This window comes from Dermacentor andersoni, chromosome 4 (assembly GCF_023375885.2).
Source record: "Dermacentor andersoni chromosome 4, qqDerAnde1_hic_scaffold, whole genome shotgun sequence".
Classification (NCBI taxonomy): domain Eukaryota; kingdom Metazoa; phylum Arthropoda; class Arachnida; order Ixodida; family Ixodidae; genus Dermacentor; species Dermacentor andersoni.
Genome location: NC_092817.1, coordinates 190,845,694 through 190,871,486, shown reverse-complemented (window position 1 = coordinate 190,871,486; position 25,793 = coordinate 190,845,694). Strand labels below are relative to the sequence as shown.

Sequence of the window (25,793 nt, the reverse complement as noted above, 5' to 3'; positions counted from 1 at the left end):
CGAAAAATGATAAAGAAAAGATGGAGTGGCAGGGGCCATATGCAAGGCACGTCCTGGAACCGCCGTAAAATAACATTTTCCACACACAAAGTCTAAGAATAAGCCAACAAAACAACGCTAAAAACCCGGACGAGAATCGAAGAAGACAGGACGAGTATCGTCCGTGTTTTTCTCGCTGTTTTTCTTCGACGAATTCAGATCAACGAGCTGCCCTTCAAACCAGCCTCATAATAAGTTGCTCATAAATAGCCTAATACCAAGACGGGGTAGCCGATCAGGTTATAAAAACAGTCACTTGGAACGAGACACGTGTCATAATTTCAGTAGGGCATTCAGCGTGAAACGACTTTAAGTTTAGCGTTTACTCACTGGGACGAAAACACACGCGCAAATACGCGCAGACACAAAACCACGCACACACAAACACAAATCCTAAGAAAAATTATCATATGAGGATCATTTACGTGCGTAACTCAGCGGCGCGTGGGTTAATTAAGAATAGTTAGGCATCATTACCCCGAAAGCCATAGGGGAGGTTACTACACAATATACTCGAGAAAATCCGGCCTCGTTGCTCGAGAGTCAGATTAAAAGTGGTAGCAAAAAAAAAAAAAATCAAGAGAACAAATAAGCTGCGCAGGCTTGATCACCTGGACCAGCACGTTAAATGAAAGTGGAAAACGTCCAAAGAATATACTGCGGCAGGCTCGAGAACCTGCGTCGGCTATTTAGTGTGAAGGATTAAGGATTTTTATTTAGATGTGACGTCCGTACGGCTTCATTAAATCCAATGCAACAATTACTGCATATGGGAAGGTCTTGGACACCAAATTGGTTATTGTTTTTATGAGCATAAAAAGCAAGGTTCTTGTGGCGAAACAAACATTTAATAATGCCCCTCAATAAAGGATTTATGCATGCACAGAGAAGCAATGTGCAATACGTACGTGAACTTGCATGAGATCCATGAATCGTCTGGCCTTGGGATCTTCGATGACTGTGTCCAGTTTTTGTTCTATGCTTACAGCCAGGTGATGCTGAAGCTGCAAGAAGTAAAGGGATCCGAAAAAAATATCACCTTCTATTTTCTGTAGGCAATAAGGTGGCCATAGTAGAATTAAACTTAAGAAGTCCTGTTTGAGCATTAAATGAGAAGATTCATACCAAGCCTGTAACAGTAGATACGTAATATACAACAAGGCAGATCTAAGCCACGACGTGTTCAAGGCATGTAATTCGCTAGTCCAGAATTACGTTTTTACAAACAGAGCAAGTTTACTTTGGTGTAAACAAGTGCCACATGTAGTCTTGCTCCTCCATCTAAGCTGCACCCATCCCGTTGAACTTTCAGTGCAGTGTACGATTTACCGGCAGAAACAGTTGAAGGGTGCTTTCTTTGAGCCACCTATAGTACGCGAATAAAGAAAGAGATGCAATGGGTCTCAGCAGCTCCAGAGCTTCGTTACGGAGACTTGCCTGCGTTTCCTTACGTTCACTGAATGTTGCATATTGAGGCTCACTCGCGCGCATGTAGAAAGAGAAAGGGGAGGGTAAAATAGACGTCTTTGTCGTTTGATTACTCGAGTTCTAGGATACCTCGCGGAAGTTCTCGACGCATTTTAATGGAGAGGAATTTAAAAAGATGTAAAAGCATGATTGTCTTCTTCCCTAATTAAGTTTCACTGTGCGCATCGTAGCGTTGTTTTGCATATTTGTCGCAGCTTCTATCTGCGTTTTCTTGCCCTTATATTATTATTTCCAACTCTATGGGTACTGGAGCCTCGTCAGGCCTTACCGCCTTTTGACCCGGTCCCCTCTTTTCCTTGAAAAGAAGAATAAACTTCACTTCACTTCAAATTGCGGAACACAAAATTATATGCCACAATATCGAAGGCCTAACAGTCGGAGATATCAATAAGACAGCCTGGGTTAGAGAGGGTAAGCGGATGGCTCACATTCGATGTTAAACTTGGGAAGAAGTGAGTTGGGAACGTCACCGGATGTAGATTCAAGATAATCGGTAGGCTGTCAGAGAATAAAAGGGTGCCACAACAACAGCGCACTGTCCAAAGCTGCCAATGATAAGAGGGAGCACTAGGATTATGAAACTTACAGACAAGAGGATCCAGTCGGCTGACGCTGGAGGAAGGGGACTCGAGATCATTGTGAAAAGATTTTGGTCGTGCAATGAACTTGACGACGGCGACGATGTGCGAGAGCAATGTACCATTTGGTCTCAGTGGTAGAACGTAAGTTGAGTAAATTCTTCAAGTCTACCTCTCAAGACACATACACTCCCAGCTACAGTTTCGGCACTAGTTGGATTGAAAAGCAATAGTAAGTGATGCAGGGGATACACCTAGGCAATATAAATGTGCACGTGCCTTTAGGTTAAATCATAGTGAACTTCCCGCAAGTTTGCCAGCGGATTTATGGAAATCGGTGCTATCCCCGGTATTCGCTCAAAGTGGACAAGTCTTACGAACTCACTAGCTACAACTCGCAAATTGCACTGCCCTAAAAATTAATAACTTCGAAATGAAATGAGTGATTTTTGTTAGTAGAATATACATTTCGATTTCTCGTGCCAGTAATGTCCACCTGATGAGCAATCTAACACAAGGACTTCAAGTACGCTATTTGCCACGGGCGGTCTTTAAAATTGTTCTGTGGTTTAAAATAAACACCCTGTATAGATAAACGTCCAGACTGTCTCTGCCTGCTCGTCACCAGCCCTTTGTCTCAGTAATGGTTATAGTAACTAACAGATACGGCTGCCGGGCATGAAACTGTGCTTTTTTTTCAACCGGTAGTTCAAGATACCGATGCTTCTGTCCCCGTACCTAAGCATATGTGCGCTGTGAAAACAGCCAATATGCAGCATTGCCAACACAAGTGATCTTTTACCCTTGCAGGGGTTTTCATGGTGATGACGCTTCATCGGTGATGTGTGTTTTTCTTTATTTTGTAGACGGCATGACAGGCATGACGATGACGACGACGGAAATGATAACCGCGCAACGATGACAACAGCATCCAGAAAACGCCATAACGACAACTAAATAAGGATAGAGTAGGCACGATGGTGTGGCGATGGCGGCATGATGACAACCAATGAGGACGACCTAAGAATGGCTGCACTCCTTCTCGTTCATCTGCTCTCCCTTACACTACGGGTGCCCGATACTACTCCGACCATTCCGTGCAATAACATGTAGATCTCATGTGCTCTGGGTGTCGGTCTTAGCGAAGCTGTGATCAGCCGGCAAGTCCAATGGGTGAATTTTGACAAGAGACAAGCAGTGGACGTCGGCGGCGAACGGAGCCTGCACCCGTCAGCCAAGCTGCGGAGGAACACCCGACAGCAGCATCACTGACGAAAGCCATGCATACTAAATACCAATGTCTCGTTACATCAGTCATGAATATAATTAACATTCTTAAAAACCAAGATTACTGACCACCTCATAAAATAACAAACTCAGGGACAGGGAAAATACGGGGAACGCGGGAGATGGAAATTCAAAACAACGAGCAAAACGAGAACAGGGTAAAAGTAGGAGCAAACGTTTCGACAAGTTTACTTGTTGAAACGTTGGCTCCGGCTTTTACCTTGTTCTCAATTTGCTTAAACTCACAGACGGCCGCATATGTACCAGCAAACCGCCCCTGATTCTTCGCGTGAATTGATCTGCTTGCTAGGACCGCCATCCCTATTATATACATCAAAATATCTCATCTCCACTTGAAATCGGTGGTTCATACGAGCGATCTACAGGTACTCCTCGGCGCACGCCAGTCCTTTTCATTGCTTGCACGTAAATTGCAGAAACTCCTCACGCTATGTAATTCTCCGTCTGTTTCGACCTCTTTTCTTGGCACACCTTCTGCAACTATACTTGACGTGGCCCTGTTTACATGTCCTAACCGCATATCTTTGTCTGCCCAGTGCTTCTGGTTTGAGGGTAAACAGGCCCAGCGGATGATTCTGTAGGTAGGTCTGAGCATCTGCCGAACATGCATTCGATAGCGGCCTAATGAATAGAACATCGGGCTGCTGAGCTGGCAGGCGGATGTTCACTCTCGCTATCAGAAACATTAATTTCCTTCTTATTCCATGCCTCGAATGAGGTGACACGTGAACGTTCCTCCTCATCATCATCATCATCAGCCTGGTTACGCCCACTGCAGGGCAAAGGCCTCTCCCATACTTCTCCAACTGCCCCGGTCATGTACTAATTGTGGCCATGTTGACCCTCCAAACTTCCTGATCTCATCTGCCCACCTAACTTTCTGTCGCCCCCTGCTACGCTTCCCTTCCCTCGGAATCCAGTCCGCAACCCTTCATGACCATCGGTTATCTTCCCTCCTCATTACATGTCCTGCCCATGCCCATTTCTTTTTCTTGATTTCAACTAAGATGTCATTAACGCGCGTTTGTTCCCTCACCCAATCTGCTCTTTTCTTATCCCTTAACGTTACACCTATCATTCTTCTTTCCATAGCTCGTTGCGTCGTCCTCAATTTGAGTAGAACCCTTTTCGTAAGCCTCCAGGTTCCTGCCCCGTACGTGAGTACTGGTAAGACACAGCTGTTATACACTTTTCTCTTGAGGGATAATGGCAAACCTGCTGTTCATAATCTGCGAATGCCTGCCAAACGCACCCCAGCCCATTCTTATTCTTCTGATTATTTCACTCTCATGATCCGAATCCGCCGTCGCTACCTGCCCTAAGTAGATGTACTCCCTTACCACTTCCAGTGTCTCGCGGCCTATTGTAAATTGCTGTTCTCTTCCGAGACTGTTAAACATTACTTTAGTTTTCTGCAGATTAATTTTTAGACCCACTCTTCTGCTTTGCCTCTCCAGGTCAGTGAGCGTGCATTGTAATTGTTCCCCTGAGTTACTAAGCAAGGCAACATCATCTGCAAATCGCAAGTTACTAAGGTATTCTCCATTAACTTTTATCCCCAATTCTTCCCAATCCAGGTCTCTGAATACCTCCTGTAAACACGCTGTGAATAGCATTGGGGAGATCGTATCTCCCTGCCTAACGCCTTTCTTTATTGGGATTTTGTTGCTTTCTTTATGGAGGACTACAGTGGCCGTGGAGCCGCTATAGATATCTTTCAGTATGTTTACATACGGCTCGTCTACACCCTGATTCCGCAATGCCTCCATGACTGCTGAGGTTTCGACTGAATCAAACGCTTTCTCGTAATCAATGAAAGCTATATATAATGATTGGTTATATTCCGCACATTTCTCTATCACCTGATTGATAGTGTGAATATGATCTATTGTTGAGTAGCCTTTACGGAATCCTGCCTGGTCCTTTGGTTGACAGAAGTCTAAGGTGTTCCTGATTCTATTTGCAATTACCTTAGTAAATACTTTGTAGGCAACGGACAGTAAGCTGATCGGTCGATAATTTTTCAAGTCTTTGGCGTCCCCTTTCTTATGGATTAGAATTATGTTAGCGATCTTCCAAAATTCCGGTACGCTCGAGGTCATGAGGCATTGTGTATACAGGGTGGCCAGTTTTTCTAGAACAATCTGCCCACCGTCCTTCAACAAATCTGCTGTTATCTGATCCTCCCCAGCTGCCTTCCTCCTTTGCATAGCTCCCAAGGCTTTCCTTACTTCTTCCGGCGTTACTTGTGGGATTTCGAATTCCTCTAGACTATTCTCTCTTCCATTATCATCGTGGGTGCCACTCGTACTGTATAAATCTCTATAGAACTCCTCAGCCACTTGAACTATCTCATCCATATTAGTAATGATATTGCCGGCTTTGTCTTTTAACGCATACATCTGATTCTTGCCAATTCCTAGTTTCTTCTTCATCGCTTTTAGGCTTCCTCCGTTCCTGAGAGCGTGTTCAATTCTATCCATATTATACTTCCTTATGTCAGCTGTCTTACGCTTGTTGATTAATTTCGAAAGTTCTGCCAGTTCTATTCTAGCTGTAGGGATATAGGCTTTCATAGATTGGCGTTTCTTGATCAGATCTTTCGTCTCCTGTGATAGCTTACTGGTATCCTGTCTAACGGAGTTACCGCCGACTTCTATTGCACACTGTTTAATGATGCCCACAAGATTGTCGTTCATCGCTTCAACACTAAGGTCCTCTTCCTGGATTAAGGCCGAATACCTGTTCTTCAGCTTGATCTGGAATTCCTCTATTTTCCCCTTTACCGCTAACTCATTGATGGGCTTCTTATGTACCAGTTTCTTCCGTTCCCGCCTCAGGTCTAGGCTAATTCGAGCTCTTACCATCCTGTGGTCACTGCAGCGCACCTTACCGAGCACGTCCACATCTTGTATGATACCAGGGTTAGCGCAGAGTATGAAGTCTATTTCATTTCTAGTCTCGCCGTTCGGGCTCCTCCACGTCCACTTTCGGCTATCCCGCTTGCGGAAGAAGGTATTCATTATCCGCATAATATTCTGTTCCGCAAACTCTACTAATAACTCTCCCCTGCTATTCCTAGTGCCTATGCCCTATTCCCCCACTGCCTTGTCTCCAGCCTGCTTCTTGCCTACCTTGGCATTGAAATCGCCCATCAGTATAGTGTATTTTGTTTTCACTCTACCCATCGCCGATTCCATGTCTTCATAGAAGCTTTCGACTTCCTGGTCATCATGACTGGATGTAGGGGCGTAGGCCTGTACAACCTTCATTTTGTACCTCTTATTAAGTTTCACGACAAGACATGCCACCCTCTCGTTAATGCTATAGAATTCCTGTATGTTACCAGCTATATTCTTATTAATCAGGAATCCTACTCCTAGTTCTCGTCTCTCCGCTAAGCCCCGGTAGCACAGGACGTGCCCGCTTCTGAGCACTGTATATGCTTCTTTTGGCCTCCTAACTTCACTGAGCCCTATTATATCCCATTTACTGCCCTCTAATTCTTCCAATAGCACTGCTAGACCCGCCTCACTAGATAACGTTCTAGCGTTAAACGTTGCCATGACAAACGTTCCTATGACAAACCTTTTTACCACCGAGTGCCTCGGATGAGCCAAAGAGTGCTTTCCGTTAAAAAGCATTTGCCCAATGCTGGGATTGGGCCCTGTATGTCGTGGCCTCGCTGCAAAACAGCCGAATTCTCTATCAATTAGGTCACACTCGCCGCCACTCTTCTATTCTGCGAAAGACAATGACCTTCTTGAGAAAACTTGCGCGTGTGCCATCTTGCATAGCACGAGTGAGAGCACGTGCACAGAAGCGCGCACCAGTTTCGTTGAAATCACAAACGTCTTAATGGAACGTGCGAATAGCTACCCACCTTTCAACTTTAGAAATAAATTAGGCAGTTGAAGTTCAGTACTTTGTCCATCGTGTTCTGTTTTCAATGTTACCGTGTAAGTTTATCGCTACGCTTGAAACACGAATAAGTACCAATTCCCCCAATTTACTATTCCTCTTTGACGTGCTTCCGTGGCCTTGCAACTTGTTGCTTGAGAGCGCGGCAAAGTCTCCCCATCATTCGTGTGACAGCTAGCACTTTGAGACACTGCGTTAGATTGCATCGCCTTCGCGGTTGGCCCAAATAAAGGAGTTCTTTTAAGCCTCCTTGTTCCGCACTCACTATTCCTTTCCATGTAGCAGCTAACAGTTTGTAGACACTGCGCGAAATTGCACAGCCTTCACTATCACTCCCGGTAACAAAACAGGATATAACTTTTATTTGCTGGAGTAAACGCGCGCGCGCACACACACACACACACACACACACACACACACACACACACACACACACACACACACACACACACACACACACACACACACACACACGCACACACACACACACACACGCACGCACGCACACGCACGCACGCACGCACACGCACACACACACACACACGCACACACACACACACACACACACACGCACGCACGCACGCACACACACACGAACGCACGCACACGCACACACACACACACACACACACATTACAAAAAAAAACTGAACGTTGTCATTGCGACCGCCATCATATTGTTTTCAGCACAGTCGTCTCGCATGTGCCTGCACATATGCTTGCGCAACACACTCAGTTACTCGCCCTACACAGTCCCAATGACCCGTAGGATCACGTTATTGGAGAAACTCAAAGGATACTGGATAGCAATTTAAGTGCTTCACATAAGATCACTCTCTTTTTCCTGCGCGCCGCACTTGCAGTGGTGCTCTTACACGTTCTGCATTGTATTAATTATATAACTAAGCCACGCGTCGTATTCCGTGACGTTGCCAACTGTACCTGTGTAGTAGAGGCGTCATTGCGCGTGGCTTTGATAGTTCGATTCCCCTGCAGCAAGCGCGGCACTCTCGATAGTAAGGACGGATGGAACTTTCTGTGAAATTTAAGGTGTATTTGCGGCTATACAGCAGTTTCACATTTCGCAGACGCGATCGCCTACGTGCATTCTACGCACCCGGCTTCGTCTATTCGCAGATTCCAAACGTGGTGAGAGGCCCTTTAAAGGTCAGCCACCATGAAACTTGGAACCATGTGAGAACCCTAGAGTAAGGTAGTGTAGATACAATGGAACCTCCATGCGAAATTGGACCTTTGAAATACGAGTGCAAGTGGCACGAAAGTCACGCGAGGATAGCCGCTCTGGATATGAGGTGAATCTCTGTGTATTGTTTAGGGTACAGCAAATCAACAAAAGAGGAACCAACACAACACAATCTACAAATAATAAAAAGAAAAAAAGAACATGGCAAGGCTTGTCAGTCCTTGGGTTTTTTCCGTAAGCAAGGCAAACGTCTTACTGCGTTCAAGACAAAAATCGGTGGTCTTTTAAATAAGCAAAACTCAACTAAATTACTTCATAGTCAGAGTAACTTGTGCCAAAATCTCGTACATTGCCCTGTTGGAAAAAGCAACGTTACTGTCACTAAAACACTCGCCTCTTGTAGAGTTTCCCGAAGAGCAAAATAAATTACGTCTATTAGGCTACAAGCGACACAAGAGTCGCAGTGTTCCACTAGTGTGCTGGAAATGCAGGCAAGCCAACAGTCCAAGGTCAGTAGCGCTTGATGTTGCGATGTTACTGTTCGTCAGCATGGCGTGCCAAGCTACTTTCTTAAATTTTTTAACAGATCAAGTAATAACAATTATTTTAGTTCGCAGTCTACGTTCAGCGGTTGGGTGACGCTAGCGAGTTGTCAAAAGTGGAATAGGTTGTTTACCTGGTCTCCATCGGCTACCTTCCACACCAAGCCGGCAACGGCGCATTCCATGATGAGCAGCACGAACATGGCGATGAAGTACTGGAAGGGTAAATAGCATTAGAGCCAGTCATAATTCTGAGGAAAAGCGAGAACGCTTTAGATAAAAAGGTGTGGCAGAGGGTCGTAACTCTAGTGTGGACTAAAACAAAACGAAAAAGAAGTCGCAGTTTGTTCCAAAATGCGATGCATCTGTTGCGATAGCGCTTTAGTAGACAGCTATGCGAAATAACGAATAGCTTTACCGACCATATACACTCGTATACATTCGCTTACGAACTAATCATGTATTCGGATGGTAGTTTTCGAGCGCTGTAGAGCGCTCTCAAAAGTGGCCACACGTTTGGGTGGTAGAAGCCGAGCACGCGGAATACGTTCGGATCGTTCCTTCGGCGCGTCAGCCTCCGATTCACAGCGGTCCCAACAGCTCTGTCTTCGAAGAGATAGCGTTGGCGCGATCTGGGCGCGAGGAGTGTCACGTGACACTAACCGCCGTGGTATGTCACGAATGCCGACAGGTGACAGCGCCAGCGTAGATTTTCGCCGGCGGGAATTCTGGAGCGTCGTGCTGGTTTGATGGGCTGCGTTCATGGCGTTTTCGGCGTGTCCCTGCGGCCAATTTACATGCAGCAAGGCATACTTGCACCGTGTCGATACGAAGGCGGCTATTAAAGGCGCAAGAATCATCAGTGATGCTTTTGGAGCACCTCGCAACAGAGAGGTTTGAAGCTCGCAGCTTCGACAATGTCATGGCGATTTGTCAATGTCGCGCACGAATCTTTTCACGGCGTGTTCCCGCGCTTCCTGCGCGGTGGCGCCACCGACGCGTTGCTCCTGCTGCTCCGACATCGATCATGCATTCGTTTGGCACACTGCGTCTCCCGCTCAGATTGCGCCCTGCGCTAGGATCTGCCGACTCTGAGCCAGAGGGCCAGAGCGGCCAACCAATTACACCCCAAATTAACGAGCATGGTGTCCCGCATGCACAGGCGAACATAAACACATCTCACTCGATCAGCGCGAACACTCGCTGCGAGAACGCTGGCAGCAGCAGCGAACAAATTGACCTTCGTATTGCCTCTCGCTTCAATCCGAAAGAAGCGCAGAGAACACGGCGCACACGAAATTATCAGCCATCGATGCACCTAGACTCGGCACTCATCACAGATTGCTTTCAAGATGAGGCCCGGCCGCGGCCGCGTCCCCACGCTCAGGCGCGCTATGTGCAGCCGCCGCAGGAGCAGAATGACCCCGGTGCCTTGCACGAATGTGGAAGACAGCGCGCTTACTACCCTGTCTTCTTCCCCCCTTGCGCGCGCTAGATCAATCCACCATTCTCGGTTCACCCTCGCACACACAGCATACGGCGCGCCGCCACGGTATTAGCGCACTTGTGCTTTATACGGAAGATCACGGAGGCGGCAGCGACGGAAATGCGCCTGGAGTGTCCATATAATTGCTATTGAAATACTGAATTCGCGAGCTGGGGGGGGGGGGGGGGGGGGGGGGGCATGTGATGAAAGCCCTATGATGCCTAGGTATACTTCGTGGCGCAAAATACATTTCTTGAAACGGGACAGGTGAAAGAACGACAGTGAAGCGCCAAACTGCCAATGGTTTAATGATAGCCTCAAAAAACTTATAGAAGAAAAGACAACTTGCGCTCATGCGCGGAGAGCCAAGGTGTGACAAAAGAACATGGTCATGATAACATATATTGGATAAAGCACATTTCTGCGGAATATAATACGATGGGTGTATCGCTGACACAATCTAACCCTTTCTTTTTAATATAAAACGCTTCCAACAATTCCCTTGCAGTTTTGTCGCTATTTTGCCAAGAATCAATACTTGCTCAAAGCATGGCACACAACGACAGACTATAGTGCTCAGGAAGATGCGCATTCCCACACTTACCGATAATATTAGCATGCTCCCTCAGTCTGTCATTAATACACCGTCCCGTTTGTCCAACGTATGACTTGCTGCAATCCAGGGGCTTCTCGTAGACCCCCCCCCCCCCCCCCCTTTCAACACAGTACCTGAAATGCTTGGCGTGCTGGTTCCGGCAGCCCCGCGGCCCTTCGCGTGTGATCCGGGGGCAAAATTGTTGGCATGGCTGAAGCGCCGCACACGGCGCTTCAGGCAACGTGTGCGGGTCCAAGCCGTGAATGACACCCTTTGTTGTCCCGTTACTTGTCGCTACGTAGGCATTCACCCAGTGATGCCGGCCGTTGATGTTTAGCATTGTAATACGTCTAACGCAGTCCGCCACTGTGTGGTGCGGCGTGGACACGATAAAGATGGTGGAGCCCGGCTTGATTCTGAGCAGACATTTCTCACTTGATATTTGCCCGTTGCAGGCAGCAATCACGGCATCCGCAAGTAGTGGACTAGTCAGGTTCTTGATCGGTAGCCCTTGATGCGGTCGCACCACTATAATGAAATCGTCCTTCGCCAGGGGGGGGGGGGGGGGGGGTGACAGCCGGTATGCTGGTTTGTGTTTAAATTTTCCGGTTGTTTGACCAGCGGAAACTTGCTGATACTGCAAGGTCCCCGAATATTCCAGTGTTCTGGTCTTCTCTTTCGCATTGCTTTCTTTTCTGCCGAAGCGTGAGGACCGTCTGCCAATCCCCATCTGTTTCACTTTGGCTCTCTGTCCCGGCGTTCTGGTCGCTGGGTCCTCTCGGTGTCGCGAGGTTGCGAGCGGCGGAGTCTTGAAAATCCATGTTGTCAAGGTCCTGGCGGCGCGTGTCCGTCATCCGCGAGGGTCCGGGACGCGCAATTGCGTCAGGGGTTTGATTTGTAAGGGCCATCTAGCGCGCGTGGGAAACGGCGAGAAAGCCGCTTCCCATACGACTCCCGGCGAAAGCGGCCCGGGCAAGGGCGGTCGGTGAAGGTCGCGTCGTCTCGGTAGTTGCGGAGCGCGCCGTCCGACTCGTCCGTTCGCTTCTAAGACGAAGCTAAGAGTCTCAACTCGGCGTCGCCTCTCATCAGGCGCAGCTTCGGCGCGGCTTTACGGATCAGTTCGGCGGCGACGATCGCTTCTCGCTTGGCAGTACGACGCTCTTCCTGGTAGGCCACGTCTTCTTCGGGCGTCCGGACTTTCTTCGGTTTCCACATGGCAGCAGCACGTGCGCACGGAGTAGAGGAGGCGAGTGGTGTGTCGCTGCGCCGGCTGTTCCGAGCCTTTACTCGCTTGTGACGTCACGACTGCACCTTGCGCGCGAGGGGTACGAGGAGTTTACGCGGCTCGGTGCTCTCGCGGGTGGTTGCTAGGCAACGCGAGGCGGCGCACAGCTGGGCTGAGTTTTCTGGTAACGCTACACGGCGGAAGTAAAAGTTTAAACAGCTCCACTGTCAAAACATTTAAAAACAGGAATACTAGCTACGCCCATCAGCACGTATCACAATTAAACCAAGCAAGCTGTCGCCACTTACTGGACCACCATGTCTCACATAGAACGCTGACGATATCCCCGCATCTTATATCTATAGCAATTTACTTGTGTGAAAGTTCTGAAGAGAAGAATTTGAGCAAGGAAATACTGGCTACATGTCTGCAGAAAGGGGAGTGACACGGGTTCGGCGCAGGCAGGTGCAGGTAGTCCTACCGGGGTCCTGTAGCCAGAGCTGTTTTCCAGGATGACGCTCCAGCACAAACTAGCCCAACTTCACACTTTTACAATGTATTTTGAAGAAATGCTCAAAGCGAAGCTTCCTGCCTACTGTGCCGGATTTGGCCAGGCCGCCTGGCTTCTAGGTACGTTTCGGTCGCCCGCTGCCTCAGCGGTGATATTCTTCGATGTATTGTTAAGAGCGACGACAGGCCGACATGTTCATTGCAAACATTTTCTTCATTACTGTACTCAGACAATTTTCCCCATGCTGTCCATATCCTGACTATCTCGCACACCAGACGCAACACACACTGCGCACCACCTGCTTCTTCCTTCCTCTGTCGCCTAGGGGGCCTCGATGCCACGATCTTTGTACAGGATGGTGACACGTCTGGTTGCAGCGCCATACTGTGTCGGTACGTGTAAAGGCGCGCTATGGCAGGCAGCGGTAATTTCGCTTAACCGCTCGCTGACAGTGTAAAAATTTCTCATTTTCGCAGTTTGTACGATTACGTGCATTGAAATATTTATATCGCACCTAAAAACTAAGTTCGAACACTTGCAGTAAACCAATATTAGAATAAGTTTCATGCCCAGGAGATAACTAGTCCTCTTTTGCCGCGCTTTCATTTACGCTCATAAATTTGCTTCCAAAACAACGTTGACGCGTATGGCGTATACTTAAGGTTTTAGAAGTTGTTCATGAAAAACAATGATGCAACTTTTGACCGCAAAAGTAGAGCTGCCTAATGCGGGGAAACGTATACTACAAAACTGCGTCAATAAGTACGGTAGCGTTACCAATATATGAATATATAAGATACAGAGCAAACGGGCATGACGGGTTATGTTTACAATAAAACTGTAACGCACTTTTCATCTGATGTTGCCAGCCCCAAAAGTCAACTTAGCGAGCACGCGCGCAGCACCGTGAAAATTACAAACACCAGGCGGCACGACCGCGCAACAGTGACTAATGCACGCGCATGCACGTCCGCTTCGGCAGCTCCTACACAATATTGTCACATAGTAGTGAAGGTGAAAAAGCACAACAGCAAAACTGTCCATAGCTTAACTAGCTTTATATTGGGCGAACGTGTGTCCAGAAAGGCAAGTTACGCTCAAAGCGTGCAGAACGACAGCGGCGAACACAGTCGGGGATCGTCGAAATCTGATCAGCCTGTCAAGCGCGTCGGCTTTTATACAGCACACATCGAAAGTTCCAGAGCAATCGCTGGTGCCTGCGTGGTTTTCAGAAAGTACTACACAATTCCTGTCTCGCATGAAATCTGCGAATACAAGGTTCGGCGAGAACATACACTACAGATAGGATGAACGCTAACACTCGCTTAAGTTACAAATCATGCAGGCGCGTCTGCACTGAGCGATAACGTTTAACATTGTTAGCCGGTGAATTGCAAATCACCGGAGAAAGATATACAAGTGCACATATCAATATGGCGGAGTTGCGGCGCGGGTCTGGTCAAAGGGTGCCACCACCATGAACGGCGGGAGCCGACGCTGGTATCAAGGCGGCCTATGTCGCCGCTGCACACGCGTCATCTGGCTCTTTCCCTGACAACTACAGTCAACCACGCGCTCAGCCTCCGAGCCTCGCTTCACCTGGAGCTGTCGATTTGGCTACGTCACTGCTTTATCCTCATAATACAGACAAAGGTTATATGAAGGTAGTCATGGGTCGTGTAGACCATGTGCTACGTTAGAAAAAATATCTTCCTGCATAAGACCTCCACACATAATTTCGGCTCACAAGTATGTCTAAAACACATCCATCTGGTAATGCGACGGTGAATTACATTTACCGAATTCTTTGATTCACTTTATTCGATTTACCCGACTCAGTATTTCACAATGGGTTCTTGGCCACTCCTCCAGAATTGGCATGTGCCACTACGTGCGATTCCTTCATAAAACATTACGATATAAAGTCGGTTCACAGATCACATAGTGCGGTTAATATAATGGTTAATTATATGTCAGGAATTCATTGATTTACTTTACTTTCTGGGAGTTAGCGATTCGGTAGGCCCAAATGGCAGTGGGACAGTTCTTGGCGAATCCTCCAGAATTGCTCTCGCATTCACGTTTGCAGTACGGATTTGGAAAGCACTTACAAAGAATAAGTCCAGTCTACTTGATACCCGCTGTATATGTGTTTTTGAAATCTACGCTGTCAACACGAATGCGACATCCAGCACCCAACTAGCCCGCCTCACTGCTTTGCCTCCAGAATGGCTACATCCCGCTGTGACACAAGATAAAATCCATAAAGGTTGCTTGATACCTGTGGATACACCTGTCATCACCAAACTGTACGCATCGCCCACAGTTGTACAGGTGTTAATTAACCGCTTTACTTACTTAAGCTTCGCTTAGTGTATATTCGAAAGTGTGCTCGATCTTCATGCTCTTTTATGTCCTTGGGTCTAGAAAGAAAGCTCACTTGCAGTGCTGTTTATATATGTGAAGTTGCAGCCTCAGAAAGAATGATGAGATCACAAAGCGATATTGATAGAAAATGAATAAGTTGCCATTAAATATTCGCCGGGGGGGATAAACACTAGGTTGTAAATAAAATGGTAAAGCTATAGCTCATAGATTAACGCAAACACAGTTACTAGGAGCACATGTCGTCATGAGACACAGTCCTGTGGACGCGGGATGCAATAGCCCGCTAGCAGGAACTACACAAAACTGGCAAATGGCCTACAAAATAAATGTGATGAACTTCTATGGGCTCAGCCTTAATAGATGCTACCGGACAATTGTCATGTTGGCAAACGTTCACATATATTTCCTAACATTAGGGATGCGGTCCGCGATGGCATGTCCTATATCGACAGAAATTCAGAAGGTGAATGAATTCAGTGATCTACCTTACGGTATTTATCGCGACCTCTTGGGAGGATGAGATCATGGGAGAAATGAAAGACCAAAGTGCGCAGAGAATTCTGGTGCTATATTTTCCATATCACTAATACTGTAATACGAGAATGCTAAAGGACACCGCGGTGCCAACAAATGTTTTCTTTTAATAGAAGGAGCGAACGGTAAGTATTGTGTCTGAGCGCATCCATTCTGCTTCCATACTAACGTTGCAAAGGGAAGCTTAGACACCACGTGTGATTACTATTTTTGTCAATAACATTCCTAAATGGTGCGTCCTCCTCTTTGATACAGTAAGCATTTCTGAGCTTCATTAGGGTGTTGGCACGGGCGAGCTTGCACAACTAGCTACGCATGTTCTTTTCAACTACGATGGAAAGAACAAGAACCGAACCACAACTTTTCTTAATAGTAGGTTCCGAACATTGTTTATTATTTACTAACGAGATCACACGGTTCAGTCCATAAGTGTGATAGCCAACAAGAAAAGGTCATCGTCAAGGCCAGCTGAGTTACAGTTGTTTTCATAAAGGGCGGCCGAGCCTTTGACGTCGCAACTTAGCTTTAAGTAGCAACAAATAACATTTTCAGTCTTCTGTGGGAGTACTTTTTCTTAGCAATAGCACACATAAGGGACGCCATCATTGTTTACATTCGCCATAGCACGGGTACTCATCTTGCTATGTTCCGCGAGAAAGCCAAAATTTGTACAGAACCCTCTATTCGTTATTGAGATGAAAGTTGTGGCATGCATGATTCCCATGTAAATATCTACGCGGAACTACACATGTCCAAAGCGCGGTAGCGTTGTGCCGTTTTTGCGAGCCTTAACGAGGTTGGTTCCTGACCCTTCGCTATGGTTGAATAAGACGTTAACCACAGGACAACATCGTCTGCTCACAGACCTCGCAGGCACCTCAGAGCTTTTACGTCATTGTTGTGGAATGACGACCATCTCCGCGTTAGTCTCCTACCGTGAGCAGCATGCAGGGACTGTCGATGGCAGCGGCGCAGCAACCCATGAAGCCGAGCACAAGCAGCAGGAGGCCCACGGCCATGACCACGTAGCAGGCATTGTAGTAGTTGGACAGTGGCAGGTTGTCCTGGTACACCCAGAAGTCCGGGTCGGAACGAATCCAGATGCCGACAGAGAGAACCCCGAGGCCCAGGATCTGTACGCGCACACACGCAGAGGTTATCATAGATTTTATCACCAGCACATCGACATCGTGAAGCTTGCCAACTTTCTGTGGTAATGAAGAGAGACTCTCCGTAGGCAAAGCGCACGCGTGACAGTGCTTATAAAACCTCTCCCCAAGTCACATTTTTGCTCAAGCTGAGAAACAGAAAACATGCGTATCCTAATATTTTCAGCATTTATATTAAAACAGCACTTAAGATACAGAGCTCAGTGTTACGCTAGATTATAGCTTCATTTGTTTTTATTACTAGAGTTTTAGCATAAACAATGTCAAAGAAAGTTCAAGCAACGTTGATCCCGAATACCGGTGAAAGTAACTGACGCTCTTCGCAAACAGAAAGAACTGTCAAACACTGCCGGACTACCTTATTTCACTTTCGAAATGCGACTGTCTCTATTTCTAGACAGAGCAGGGGTGGGCACATATTTTAGTGCACAGGAAAGAACAAACACTAAGATTATACAAATAGATTAACGGGCAATATGGCCACATAATTGCTCAATGAACTCTTCAAAAGGCAATGCACGTAGCGAAACGTCCAAGTTGTTCCAAATTTCAACTTTGAATGGAAAAAAGATTTAACACAGCCTATGTGTGTCCTGAAAGGAAAGATGTTTTGTGCGTGACTTTGTCTGGTTGCACGTGTGCTAGGAGATATAATATAGAAGGGTGCCTGAGTGCCGCATAACGTGTGAATGATCCCTTGAATCATGATGATTCGTTCCCGTGTGCGCCCGAGTTTCAAAGTCCGCCATGATAAGAGCGAGAATTTGATGAAGTTGAAAATCTGAGATCATAGCGACCGTAAATGAATTTGATTGTTATTTTCTGAACTGATTTCAAAAGCTCATCTCACATGTGCAGTGAAGGGACCACACAGCTGAAGCAGTTGAAGCATATCCCAGTATCGGGCGAACAAATGATATGTAAGCAGTTAGCTTACACCTTATCGTTGCGTTTTTAAAAATTCGTTTATGATAACCATGTTTCATAACTGCTTTTCCAGAAATGTGAATATTAATAATTTGAGCATGTTATCTTAAGTTGTATTAAAAAATAACACCCAGGCATTTGAAGTCAATAACGTGGGGCAACTACAATTGGCATTGTAATAGAAATGTAGCGTCTTCTTTTTATTACCGAAGGTCATTGGGACTGTTTTATTCAAATCAATGATTCAAGGATTCAATCATTCAAAGATGAAAAAAAAATTGTTTAATTCCTGTTGCTCATTAGCGTTGCTAACAGTGTGATGTAGGGCACAGTCATCAGCGTATAGACGCTGCTTGACGGCAGTGTTAATAATAATAATAATAATAATAATAATAATAATAATAATAATAATATAAATAACAGAGGTCGAAGCACCGAACCCTGAGGCACAACTGATGTATCTGACGAAGACTATGCGCTATTGAAAGTGACGAATTGAGATCTTAATTGTAAGCAGTCAGCGATCCAGTCTAGTAATTTGTTCCCATTTAACACTGCGCGGAGTTTACACTTACACTGAAACTTTTTATGGCTGACGAAGTGAAATGCTTTTGAAGAATCATTAAAAATGGCATCCATTTTATTGCGGTTGTTGATTACAGAAGCTACGTCGTGCGTCAATTGAACGATCTGCGTGACAATGGAAAAATCAGTTCGAAAGCCACGCTGGTTTTCGGAAAGGAGATTGTTACAGGTTAAATAATGAACAATGTGCGTAGGAATAATGTGTTCAAGGAACTTGCACCAAGTGGAAAGGAGAGGTATAGGTGCGTAATTAGCCATTAGTTGTTAATCGCCATATTTAAATACCCTTATGAAAATGACTGTTGAAAAGTTGTTGGCATATTGTTGACGAATTGTTGACTCAATAGCCTTTCAACAATACCTCAACAATTATTGAAACCACAGGCCATAATTCAACAGTAAAGTTGTTGGGCAGTTCACAACAAAAAAGTCGTTGACTAAATTCTGTTGGTATATTGTTGAATAGTATTGAGTATTATTGAGCCATTGTTGAGCAGTTTTCAACAATAAAGTCATTGACTAAGTTTTCTTGATATATTGTTGAATAGTATTGAGTATTATTGAGCCATTGTTGAGTAATTTCCAACGATAAAGTCGTTGACTAAATTCTCTTGATATATTGTTGAATATATTGAGTATTATTGAGCCAATATTGAGTAGTTTTCAACAATAAAGTCGTTGACTAAATTCTCTTGACGTATTGTTGAATAGTATTGACTATTGAACCATTGTTGAGCAGTTTCCAACAATAAAGTCGTTGACTAAATGCTGTTAACTTATTGTTGAATAAAATTTAGTCACGAGCAATATTGAGTTTCGAAGTACATGTGAAAAACACACGCACATATGTATGTGTGCGTCTTTTGCACATATATGTTGCTTTACTGATCACTTGACCACCATTGCATATATACAGGGTGTTGTTTCACGTTACTTGAACCATAGACGTATATACACGTGTTTCAGCTAACTTTACTCAGAGTTTAAAAATATGCCGATGCACCATAAGACGATGCGACCAAATGCATGTTGCTGACTCTTGTACGTGTCACGCTATTCTTGTATTTTTCCTAAGTAGTTAATTAGTCAAGAAAATTAGCCATTCTGAAGGAACAAAGTTAGGCGAAAAATTCTAATTAGAAAGCTCTAGAGCACTTTGCAAAACGTCCTATTAGGCAATTTCTCACTTTCTATCTATTAAGTGTTAGTGTTTTTCAGCTTACTGTGGATGCCCGTGAAATAGAAAAAATATCACCTGACATATCTGCTTGCGCGCCGTGCTTGCAGCGCTCCCAAACGAGCATACCACCGAGCAGGGTGTGTTGCCGTTAAAAGGCGACAGGGCAGTGACGAAGGCGTTGGCTGTGGTATTGACGCCAGCGACGTTCTTCCCTCGCTGCGGTTCATGATGGCGATAAGCAGACGGGTGTTCACACCGGTTAAATGGTATGTTTTCGTTTGTGCGCAGAAGGCTTAGGAACAGTGCAATCACGACTCGCAGGCGGGCATATGTCACGTGGTGCTTTTTCTATTTCGCGAGCATCCGCAGTAAGCTGAAAAAGAATAATACTTAACAGATAGAAAGACAGAAACAGTTTATTCGGACGTGTTGCCAACAGCTCTGCAACTTTCTAATTGGAATTTCTTTCCTAACTTCCTTGCTTCAGAAGTTGGTTAATTATGCTTGACTAATTAGCTAATTAAGCAAAAATACACAAATAGTGCGACACGCTACATACCAAAGGGAGCAACATGCATTTAGTCGCGTCGTCATAGAGTTTACAGTCGGCCTAAAGTTAGCAGAAACACCCTGCATATATATATATATATATATATATATATATATATATATATATATATATATATATATATATATATATGCAGTTTGAGAAGACAAACGTCCCTACAAGCAGTGACAAACAACCAATGATTGGACGCATCCTGCATTTCCATCGGCATCCATTATAAGGGGCCAGTGCCCTGGCTGTGTGTTAGGAAACGGCATTGCATGCCTCCATGTTAAATATGGTCAAGGTGGCGGAGAACGTTAACAAAATTCAAGTCTGGAGTTTGACGTGCCAAAACCACGCTTTGATTATGAGCCGCACCGTAGTAAGAAACGCCATATTTATTTTTGCCATCTGGGGTCCTTTAACCTGCACCGAACGCACAGTACACGGTCGTTTTTGCATTTCACCCCAATCGAAATGCAGCCGCCGCGGCCGGCATTAGATCCCAAGCACTCGGGTTAGTAAAGCAACACCTCAGCCACTATGCCACCACGGTGGGTGCGGCGGAGAAAGGAGTGAACATCGTTTTTACAGAGTGCGTTTCGCTTACCCGTTAGCGCGCTATACAGAACGAAACGAAAAGCTTGGCCGATATGTACGACATCGTGCTCATATTTCACATGGAGGCCAAATTCTTTTCTGTGACCTAGACGGGGTGCTGGCGAATGTGTTCGGAATCTGCTCGGCCACCAAGCACAATCTGCGCTGCTATACGTTCTCGGTGACAAATCGCACAGCGCAGGAGCACACGCACAAATGTTTAAAGAATGGGACGACAGACCGCCCGCAGTTTGCCATGACGTCGAAATAAGAAGCACGAACAGCGACGTTTCTGTACTTTTCTGGACAATAGTTTAGTTCGCATGGTTGCGGCACGCATTACTTTTTTTTTTAAATCCAAACGACGAAAACTGTGCGCGCACAAATTAGCGCGGCGTTTTTGACGTTTGAATTTGGCGCCTTTTCCCACGCATGCCATTAGCTCCGGCCGGTGCACTGCGTTACTGCGCTAAAGAAAGTAGTTCATCAAAGAAGCGAAGCAAAAAACTTTTATACACTTGCAAATCGCAACAATTGTTCAGTAATAACATGAAATTACATAATTTGTTATCCAATGGTACAATTTATGATAATATAAGCGTGTATTTGTATGAGTGTACATGTATGATTGCGCGTTTACGCTGTTGATACTTGGCGCATTCCGGCGAGTTCGTGCACGCAGTTTGCTTGAGAGTTTCCTGCGTTTTCTGAGTTCTTTGTGTGCTTCGCTGTGACATCTTTGGAATATTCCTGCGTGTTGCTCGCTTTTTATGGACTTGTTGCCTCGAAGATCGCCATGATCGCCTCCGACTCAGCGACATCAAGGGTGAGTGAGTGTTTCGAATTCCCCTTGTTCGTCCATTGCGACGCGGTGAACGGAAGCGGGGAAATGATTTCAGCGCTTGTGCGTGTCTTCCGCGCGCCTCTTTTCCAGTTTTCATTCCTAGTACTATCCTTCCGTTGCGAGAATGGGTTGTACAGCACTAGATTTGTGGTAGATAACGTGGAGTTTTGTCCTGGTTTAACCCTACACTCCGCTTGTGGTGACGTAAGGCAGCTATGTGGTGCCACCTAAAACAGGGCATGTTGTACGCCATGATTTCTGATACGGTGTTCGAGCACCGATTGAGTTAGCCTTATTAATGAGCGCAAAACAATGCGACGTGAAACCATCCGATCTGTACTGTAATCGAAGATATTTCGTTTGCGCCACGCTAGTACAAGGCGTGTGAGCGAGCTTTCAGCAAAAGGGGGGGGGGGGGTGCGGTGGGATTGGCGAAAGTGTATTCTGTTGCGCTGTTCCCTTCAGGATCGAGTGACTCCGCGGTGCTTCAAGGCCACTATCTGACACGCCGTGCGGCCGATGTTCGCGCGATCGGAAAACACAGAGGAGGCTGTCGCGCAATAATAATAAAGAATTTCAAGGGCTGTATTGGTTCTGTAAAAGTTCCTAACGCTTTTTATTTTGGGTTTTTGGAATACGATGAAGAACATCTTTATTTGTAAAAAAAATTGCTACACCTCAACAGACATCATCAAAATCCATGACGTCACAGCAAGCGGGTGTGGTAACTTCAAGGCAGCACTGCCACCAATCTTTCCTCTTGCTGCTTTTACAGTTTACTCAGCCTCTTGTCACGGTATGAGTGAATCTCTTGAATTGTAGGAAGGTCATGTACAGATACATCTAAAATAATTTTTCTCTTTAGTGCTTTCATGCCGTAGTTGCTTAGGGGTGTTGGCACAGCTCCGCTAAGCACGAGGTCACAGGATCAAACAGCCGCATTTTGATGGAGGTGAAATACAAAACTGCCCATGTACCTTGCAGCCTGATTTGGTAAAAATTAGTCCAGAGTTCCCCACTAAGGCGTGCCTAAACATCAGATTGTCGTTTTGGCACTTAAAACGCCAGAATTTAATTAATTTAATTTGGCTTTAGTGCTCCTTTAAGCTGTAGAATTCATGATCTTTGCAAAAACTCATGCTCAAAGTATTCTCCATAAAGATTAAATAAACAGTAGATATAAGTGTCTATTTATATTTTGAATTGTGGTGATACGTGATGACTATTAGAACGGTGGTACAACGAGACAGACAGAATTGTAATACAATGTATGACGGCACGATGATGCACATCGAGGAAATGACTAAGTTTCCCTAGAGGTCCCTGACATGGACATCAACTGACTGTCCACAAACTTCTGAGTTCACTCCATGATCTTGTGCAGCCTGTGCTTTGCGAGTCGATTAATTTAATTGAGGTGGTGGTTGGCACATACTGTCCTTGCAGCTTATGTACATTTCATACAGTGGAGTGGAATCTCACAAATTACTTCTGCAGCACAGCAAGCTAACGTGATGTGTAGTGGTAATCTTAGTAATGATCGACAATCATGTCCCCTTTGAGCTCATAATGCTGCTTGCCAACACAAGCAGCAGCAGTTGCCCAAGATAGCGGGAAGGAGATTCATTGAAAAGTGGCATATGCCCAGGGTCGCATGCCCAGTCACCCAAGCTGTTCCAACGGTTGATTTTGAACTCTTCCCTCAACATAGCAGCCCAATCTCCCCATTAGACCATGGACTACCTATTGACACAAATGGATGGGAAAATAGAGGCAAACACCTGAAAATATGAAGTATCCTAAGAATGGTAATCACAATAAATAGTACTAGATGTGCATTAGCGCAAGCTCTTGGGCCAGTTGGTGCATGATGAACTTGATAAAGGGGGGTGCCAGCAAAACAAAGGACGCGCACACACGTAAAAGGCGTTAGACAGGGACGGACGCTGGTCCGTCCCAACGTCCGTCCGTGTCTAATGCCGTTTCCTTGTGTGCGTGTCATTTGTGTTTCGCTGGTACTCCCCTTTTTCAAGTACTAGATGTTTGGATACTTTGGTTTATTATTCTTGTTTGTGCTGGATTGTTTTTCTGAAACATGTGGCGTCCAGACAGCATAAGAAGCTTGTAAGAAGTCAAGTTTAGCAATCTAGATTTGCAACACGTACTTTTGTAATTTATTTGCAGTAGGGCTGTTGTGTGAATGTGCTTGAAAGGCTTAAAACTGTTTTGCTAACATTTACTTAAACATGCAGGTTCACATAGGTTGAAGGAGTGCACATTGAGAAGGTTATCCTGGCACAGTTTACCATGGCCTGCCATGGTGGACCAGGAAAGTTTGCAAGGGCCTTGCTTCACCATGTGTTCACAGAGGAGGAGCTCATGGGCCATTTGGGCTTTGGAAATAACACCAAGGGGCAAAAAAGGCTCTTGACCCCACCAGGGTCAGTGCTGTTATAGGCAAGTACCATATATCCTTTCTGGTTGCATTTTTACATTCACATTTTTTTCTAAAATTATGAACTTGCCATTGGCATAACAAACGACTTTCAAGTAGCCCGTGTGTGCAGTTGTGTGCGACAATAGCCTACTATTTGGAATGACTGTTCGTACGATCTTAAGTGCGTAATGCCGCCATACTCAAATGCTTCTAAAATTTAAGAGCTGCCTTCACTGCTGAAAGTTTTTAGTGGCTCCACCACATAAAATGAGCTGCATTTGCGCATTAGCAGTGTTACTTGGCTGTCATTGCAAGGAATAGTTGTCTGTGAAGCATGCTCCAAATCTACTGGCATGGAGGACATGTTTAGTTAGCCTGAAAATGTTATTCTAATACGCGAATTGCGGAGAAGGTATGCTCAAGTGTGGTTACTGCTCAGCTCGAGCAGGAGCATGTTCACCAAATTGCAAAAGTCAAAACAGCTCTCTAGGTTCTGAGATGTGAAACAGTAGTTTCACCAATTTTAACAGACCACATCGAATTAAGGTTGCTCCTATATTGAAGGAGGTCCATGTGATGCCAGACAGCAGCCTTTTAGCAGAGGGAACCTGAGTAGTGTGGCAATTTTCTTTTGGTTGTTTCAATCAAAGAAACAACAGGGACAGAGTTGCAAGCATTGCTGTCAACAGTACTACGTTTAGTGGGCGCTTACTCATTCTAAGCACTTAACCTATGACTCGTATTTATTAACGCACACTTTATCACTTTGTATTCTAAGATATGAAAAAAATATTTATGTGTATTCTAAGATATGAAAAAAATATTTATGTGGCTTTTCCCCATATACTTCAATAAATTGAGAATAGGCTCTTGGGGCCTAATGTATAAAGCTTCTTACAGACCATCGGACATGTCCACTACTCCCATTCTGAAATTGTTAGAATTGATTCCTGCTTCCTTACTTCACCTACCTGTTAACAGGGTTATTATGAACCATTGCCAAGTAGATTATGGGCTTAAATTAATCAAAAAGATGAATGGGCTTTTCTGTCGCTCTTGTTTAGCCCGTTGAGGATCACATTTTGGGGAGAAATATGCCTCTCTAATTTAGGAGTTATATATTTTTTTGTGGTGTGCAAATGCTCAAAACTTTCGAATTGAATAGTGTCCAATTCAATTTAGTCTTTGAATGGTAACTATTTGTAAATGCAAGTATTCTAATATTTCGAAACACCAATAAAACATGAAATTTGAGCCAAAGTACGGTAAATTTTCACCTCCAATAACATAGTGTAGACATAAAACATAACAACTTGTAATAGCAGACCAGGCTACGTTACTTCAGTAGCTGTACTTTAGAGGCTGTACAGCAATCATTTATGCTTACTGAAGAGTCCTGTGCATGTGAAGAAACTTTCTGCTGCTCCATTTGTGCTTTTACTAAACAGCTTTTCATAACATAACAATGACAGAAACTTGCTAACTTTAATAATACTAGGATGTGAGCCTCATCTTACATTAATTGTGATATCAGCTGTTCATTATTCAGAAACTATCCATTATTTGATTTGCTTCTAGCATTATTCGGTTCAGCCTCAAAAATCACTTTTCGCGCACCCTTAATATATTTATTGCAGATTTAAGTTCTTCAGAGTGACATTCCGAGAAAATAAACTGGTAAAT

General features: G+C 45.1%; 1 protein-coding gene across 1 annotated transcript in view; it reads right to left on the bottom strand.

The window, feature by feature from the left end:
- LOC126530582 (CD9 antigen-like) overlaps nucleotides 1-25,793 on the bottom strand; it is a 56,413-nt gene that overhangs the window by 8,414 nt on the left and 22,206 nt on the right. The window contains exons 2-4 of the mRNA XM_050177845.3: nucleotides 16,754-16,951; nucleotides 9,214-9,294; nucleotides 948-1,043 (exon numbers count right to left, since the gene is read on the bottom strand). Of these exons, the coding sequence (XP_050033802.1) occupies nucleotides 948-1,043; nucleotides 9,214-9,294; nucleotides 16,754-16,951 (375 nt within the window). The remainder of the gene's footprint in view (nucleotides 1-947; nucleotides 1,044-9,213; nucleotides 9,295-16,753; nucleotides 16,952-25,793) is intronic.